Genomic DNA, 6066 nt, shown 5'->3' with positions numbered 1-6066 from the left:
GCTTTCTCGCGCAAGGGTAGGCTATTTCTACATACATTTCATAATAAACACTAATTGTGTGTAGATAAGGCGGATGATGTGTGTAAACTCATTTTTTTCTTTATGTCAAGTTAATCTCAATTTTTTAAAATTGGACTTGTAGATTTGAATGTACTCAGGTTGTTCGTTGCACATCCTAGGCGGCCCTGATAAGCTTGGACATATGTGCGGCCGGCTGACTATCGCCACATAGCCATTATTTTGGTGGCAAGCCCTCCTCCCCTAGCCTAAATACTTTTCTTCTAGTTTTGTGGGCCCTCTCTATTTCCAACCCTTCTACCACCACTTCTCAAAAGACAATTCATGAGATTTAAAACGTTACCACCATGCATGTGTTTGCATGCATTACCATAATGTTCTCTAGTCGATAGACACTTGCAATGGCCATAGAACAATAGGAAGAGTTGTGGTGATCATGGGGATCATAGATCCAACACACGCCCACCGATAGCATAGTTGACAAGAAACGCCAGAGCCTCAAACCGTGAAGACATATGACCTTTGGGGAGGGAAGAGGGGTCGATCCATCACGCGTGGAGGTCAAAACAAACCAGGGCCGTAAAGAACCAACGGTGAACGATTTGAATAATTTTATAACCCACATATATGGTGTTTTGAAGATATGGGACTAATTTGACTTCTTCAAAGAAGAAAATATGACGCATGAGTTGTTTTACTTGTAAAATAATTATCATTTGAAGAATAGTGCTTTTATCGGGATGCCTCTGGTTCTGGGCAGAGCTAAAGGTACATAACATTAGGAGAATATTGCTATTAGTCTAGTGATCATTTGAATAATGAAACGGTAGAAATGCTATGTGCAACTTCACCTCTAGTTTTACTTTACCCGTGTTTGATGCTTTCTTTTTTGCTTACGCCATCACACTTGATGGATATATATAGCCCAATTAGTTTTGCACTAATTATGCACCACCCCTTTGGTGTAGATATATATTTGCTATGCATGTGTACGTCGTTTTCCTGCAGCCAAGGAACATTGAAGAAAAACCAATGTTATCCAATCAGGTTGACAACTACCATTAATTGGATACTTTCCCCCACAAATAGTAAAAAACTACCATTACTTGGACTAAACAAAAAGTGGAACACATCAAATAGTCAGAACCAAGCACCACACCATTGTCTAGTAACATTTGCTATGTATCCCAATCCCTTATGTCACACTATATATCATCAATGCCTTTCCGGTTGTTTCCTCTGGTATTCCATAGTCCATACCAACCCGTGTACTTATAATTATCAAATCCTCCGAATTGGATCCCAGATATGTCCTGTTGGCATCCACCTACTCCACTAATATGCAAAAAGGCTTTGATTAGTGCACGAGGTTAAGCCACATGTCTTGAAAGCTCAAAGGAATCGATCAATTGGTTGCTTTACCTTAACTAGGAATGTCAAGGGAGTAAAAAACATTGTGAATTGTAAAAGGTTCTCCAATTACAGAGCTTGGAAACAACGTAACAAAATTTACTTCTAATCTGATATGCAATTACAGCCCTTGCCTTTTCCTTCTAGTGATACAAGCATAACGAATTTACACTTGACTTCTACATAGTTAGGAGGCACACAACCGTGACACACAAAAAAGAGAGGTAATATTACATAGCCAGTCACGACTATGCCTATGGGGAAGGTCGCTATTTCTTACCTCTAATCTCATATGCAATTGCAACACTAGCTGAGTGGGTATCTTTTCTTTTTTGGGATGGAGATACCTGACACTATTAACCCATGTAATTACAACTTCACTAACACAATCCACTAACTGACTTTGTCATGTATATCATGATGATGTACACAATTGTGGATGTTGTAGCAGCATAATATATGTATATGTGTGTTATGTGAGTACAAAATTATTGATCGTGCTACCATTTATCCTTAACAAGTAAGGGAAGTTTCAACATTGTAGTATACGATGATGGAGGATTTGCATATGGTATGTCGACAGCATGGCACTCAGCTGGTTAATTTTCTCTCTCATTTTTTGGGGGCCACACACTTGCTTAGTTCACCCACATATTCTTTTGATCTTTCCGTGTAGAGAATTGCTTGCCAACAAGCGGGCACTAAGTTTCTTTTGGATTGTTTTCTTTGAGGTGTTGGAAGCAATGAACGCCATCCATCTGACTTTGCTATAATTGGTTTGGTGCCAGTATCGTGAACATCTATGTTGAACTTAAAAACATATAGGATAGCTTCCGATCAAGAAGCTAGGTCTTTAGAAGGAGCCGGCGGCTCTAGCTATATATGGAGGTTAATAATATATTTTCGTGGACGAGGCAGGGAGGATCTCATTATTGGACAAGTGTGCACTCAACCTAGCATTTCTTCAAATTGGGTGTTGAACATAAGGTAATTAATGGGCGTTAAATCAGGTTCTAGTTAGACTGGTGGTGCGGTCCAATTCCGCTGAAAGACCGCTAACCGCTTATTTTTTACATATACTATAAAACCCATATATCTGTGAGCCAAGCGTTCAGAGGTGATGGATTCAACCTTTTTTCGGTAGTGTTTTGGCTGGTGGAGATCAGAGAAATGGAGCTTGGTTAGGTGGTTGACAACGTTTCCATCGGCTCACTTCCAATTATTTATAGTAATTGAAGCTCATCCAAGAGAAATCCTCAGTCCATTTTAGAGATGGTTAAGTTGCAACCTTGCCCATCAAGCTTTGCATGGGCAGCTGATCAAAAGTACCTTTCCTCCGGAAATCAAATTACGAAATGGCACATCTCATCGCATGGGCTAATTATGAACTCTCACGTCCAATCGGATGGGCATTTTGAAGTACTCCCTCCATAAAGGCAGTATGAGCCAATGTGAGAACGAGAGACGCAATTTCTTTTTCTACCATCTAGCTCATTTCATGTTTAGGGTGTGAGAGAGTTACTAGGTTGTGGTTGTGATTCGGTTTGTCTCATGGAACTTTTTTCACCATACAGAGCTTTTCAAGTCCACCTAGATGTATTTTTATCCATATGTTTTGCTATCTACTGTTGAGATATGTGGAACATCCATATTAGAGTGATGTTCACGGCATGCAAGACTTTGGTTCCGGTCTTTTCCGGCTTTATTAATCTTGAAAGGGAGCATCCCCTAGTCGTGCCTTTCGTCTAAAAGAAGCTATGACTTTTTTTAAGATAGTAATTCGTTTTAAAATTTACGTCACAGATATATGGACCTTCTGATAAAACGAATACAAATGCAAATATACAGATATATGTATAGACCTTCTGAACCCAATCAAAACATGCCGACTCCACCCCTATCGGCATACAACATAGCTTAGATTCTCGGACAACCAGATCTTACGCAACATCCATGCGGCGACTGTGGAGGGTCACAATCGAGAGTGAGAGTCGACGAGGTAAAACTTCTTGAGATACTATCTATCTAATTATACGTGTGTGCTTGAGGTTGCCAACATGTTGTCATTGAGAGCCCTAACTTGACGTTGCCAACATGTTGTCATTGAGAGGCCAAACTTGCTAGTACTTGAGGTTTGTCAACATGCTTTCTAATTCGCTAGTACTTGAGGTTGCCAACATGTTGTCATTGAGAGCCCTAACTTCAAGGTCTACCACAACAGAAGATCACATATATGTGCAAGGAAACGAGATATACCAGGACTTATAGACATTGCCACGTGCATTTGGCGAATACGTGAAGGATCGGACGCAAGTAGACATAAGGAAACGTGGAGAAAACCCAGCGCCTAATTCAGTTGCCGCGACTCGATCGCCACGCATCCGGAAAAGAACCAATCGTTGCACCCGCACATGCTAGACGAACACACTGAACGGTACGTACGTTTGCTCGACCGGCGACGTGTGATGTTACTGAGGTACCGATCGGTCGCGTCTCGTCATACCACACACAGCTCCATCTTTAATCAAGCATGATTAGGCGGCTGAAGCTGACACTCCCGGAAGTGCCGCACATCGCCGAGGCCATTGCCCATCGCAACTTTCGTCCAGCTTTTTCGATCACCACACACGTATAGCCTCCTAGTACCACGCGTACATACGTGTACATACTTGTGCAGTGGATGCTTTAAAAAGAACCATCCATGCCTACGTACGTACTTACGTACTTATTTACCACGTGACGCATTAGCGCATTGTAGCCCACTGTGCAAGTGTAAGTGGCCTCGTGACAGCAGCATGCACAACACAACGCAACGCAAAACCCACACGTAGTCAGCTAGCTAGCGGTCAAGACAAGCCCGTGTCCCTCCCGCTGTTGGTCGGGCTAACGTGGCGGTCGCCCGGCCGCGAACGAGATCCTGGGTCGCCACGCCGGCGCCGGCGGGCCCCGGCGAGCAGTGGCCTACGGCGCGGCGCCCAATGGGACGCCCCCACAAGTGCGCGGGCACGGCACTGCATGCAGATGCAGTTGCACCCCAGCCATCGATGCGCGGCATCTCGCGGCCATTACTTCGCGATTAAGCTACCCCCCCCCCCCCCCCCCCACCCTACCTCGACCTACGCGGGCCCGCGACCCACGTTGCACCAACCGAGCACCCACGCAAAAGGAGGAGGGGCGCCACGTGGGCCCGCACGGGCATGCATGCGCGATCCGCCGTCCATTGCCGCCGCTGGGCTCATCGGCGCCGTCCGTGCCGCGAAGACGGGAGCACGTGGGCAGGCACATACGGGCCCGCCTGGTGATTGGATATACTGTCACAGCCGTAGAATCTTTACCCGCCGAGAAGAAAAAGGCGGCCAAGAAAGAAAGCCACCGGGGCGAAGGAAGAAGAAGCCTCACGTAAATGCAGGACCCGCGTCGTGGGTGGGTTGCGGGCCCCGCGGCGAGGGAGGCTCGACGGCCCGGCTCGGCCCGCGCCGGGTCTATAAATACCGCCAGTTTCCTCATCGCTTCTTCCCTTTTCCCCGATCCCTCTCTCGAGCCCCCCTAGATTCCCGGAATTACGGTTTAGTCCTTCATTTTGCTGTGGCTGTTGGCGTTAAGTGTCAGGGGAAAGAAGGAAAATGCTGTCTCTGCAGGAGGCGATCGGGCTTGACATGGACGCGATGACGTCCGGGTTCGGGTTCACCCCGTGGGCACCCGACACGTGCCCCACCCTGGACGAGCTCATGGCGGCGTCGTCCACGTCGTCCCCCAGCTCGTCCGGCGGCGCGGTGGACCAGGCGGCGGGGCTGGTGGAGGACGAGGAGGAGCGCCGGCGGCGGCAGCGCCGGAAGGTGTCGAACCGGCTGTCGGCGCAGCGGTCGCGGGCGCGCAAGCAGCAGCGCCTGGAGGAGCTCCGCGGGACGGTGGCTCGCCTCCGCGCCGAGAAGCGCGAGCTGGCCGCCAAGCTGCACGCCGTGGCGCGGCACGAACTCGCCGTGCGCCGCCAGAACGCGCGGCTCCGCGCCGAGGAGGCCGCGCTCAAGCGCCGGCTCCACCGCCTCCTCGCGCTGCAGCGGCTCACGCAGCAGCTCCGGTCGCGTCGTCCGGGGCCGGGCGCTGGCAGCGGGCCGGGAGGAGCCGCCTTCCCGCCGGCGGCAGCGCTGGGGCTGGCTTCCCTCATGACCTACTAGGAGGGCGCGCGCGGGTGGTCACGACCCATGGCCACGGACGGAGGTCACATCACGTGTGAAAGTTTTGGAACGGATGGCGACGAGAGTACTACGTGCGTGAATGAACCGGGAGCACTCACTACTGGTGCTTGCTTTAAGCAGCTGCATGCCATGCTACGGACCCGTGCTTATTTTAGTTGACGTGTAGGCTGCATATATATAATTAAGTACTACTACATGAATGAATGGATCGTCCGTCACCTGATGTAAATTACTACTAAATGGAAAACTACTGCCGCTTTGGCACCGTACGTGAAGAGCCCGACTGATTCACCGCTCACTCTGACCAAAATGCTCGTCGGCAAGTGCGTAGGTTGACGCACCGGTCTCTCTGTTTTCACTCTGGACTATCTAACGTCGACAGCCGTGAGAGCCTTTAGGCTAAACGGAAAAGATGCGCGTCTTCATTTTCTATCCACTGATT

General features: G+C 48.5%; 1 protein-coding gene across 1 annotated transcript; it reads left to right on the top strand.

Annotated features, from left to right (window-relative positions):
* Positions 1-4957: 4957 nt before the first annotated feature.
* Positions 4958-5847, top strand: LOC125506012 (ocs element-binding factor 1-like). Its single transcript, XM_048670895.1, has one exon. The coding sequence runs from the start codon at positions 5052-5054 to the stop codon at positions 5601-5603; it is 552 nt and encodes a 183-aa protein (XP_048526852.1). The 5' UTR covers positions 4958-5051; the 3' UTR covers positions 5604-5847.
* Positions 5848-6066: the final 219 nt, after the last annotated feature.

The sequence above is a fragment of the Triticum urartu genome, chromosome 5, assembly GCF_003073215.2.
Source record: "Triticum urartu cultivar G1812 chromosome 5, Tu2.1, whole genome shotgun sequence".
Taxonomy (NCBI): domain Eukaryota; kingdom Viridiplantae; phylum Streptophyta; class Magnoliopsida; order Poales; family Poaceae; genus Triticum; species Triticum urartu.
Note: the sequence above shows the minus strand (reverse complement) of the source record. Positions and strands in the feature narration are given on the sequence as shown.

Excerpts from the sequence above, each read along its gene's own strand:
- LOC125506012 (XM_048670895.1), top strand. The coding sequence starts at position 5,052 with ATGCTGTCTCTGCAGGAGGCGATCGGGCTTGACATGGACGCGATGACG.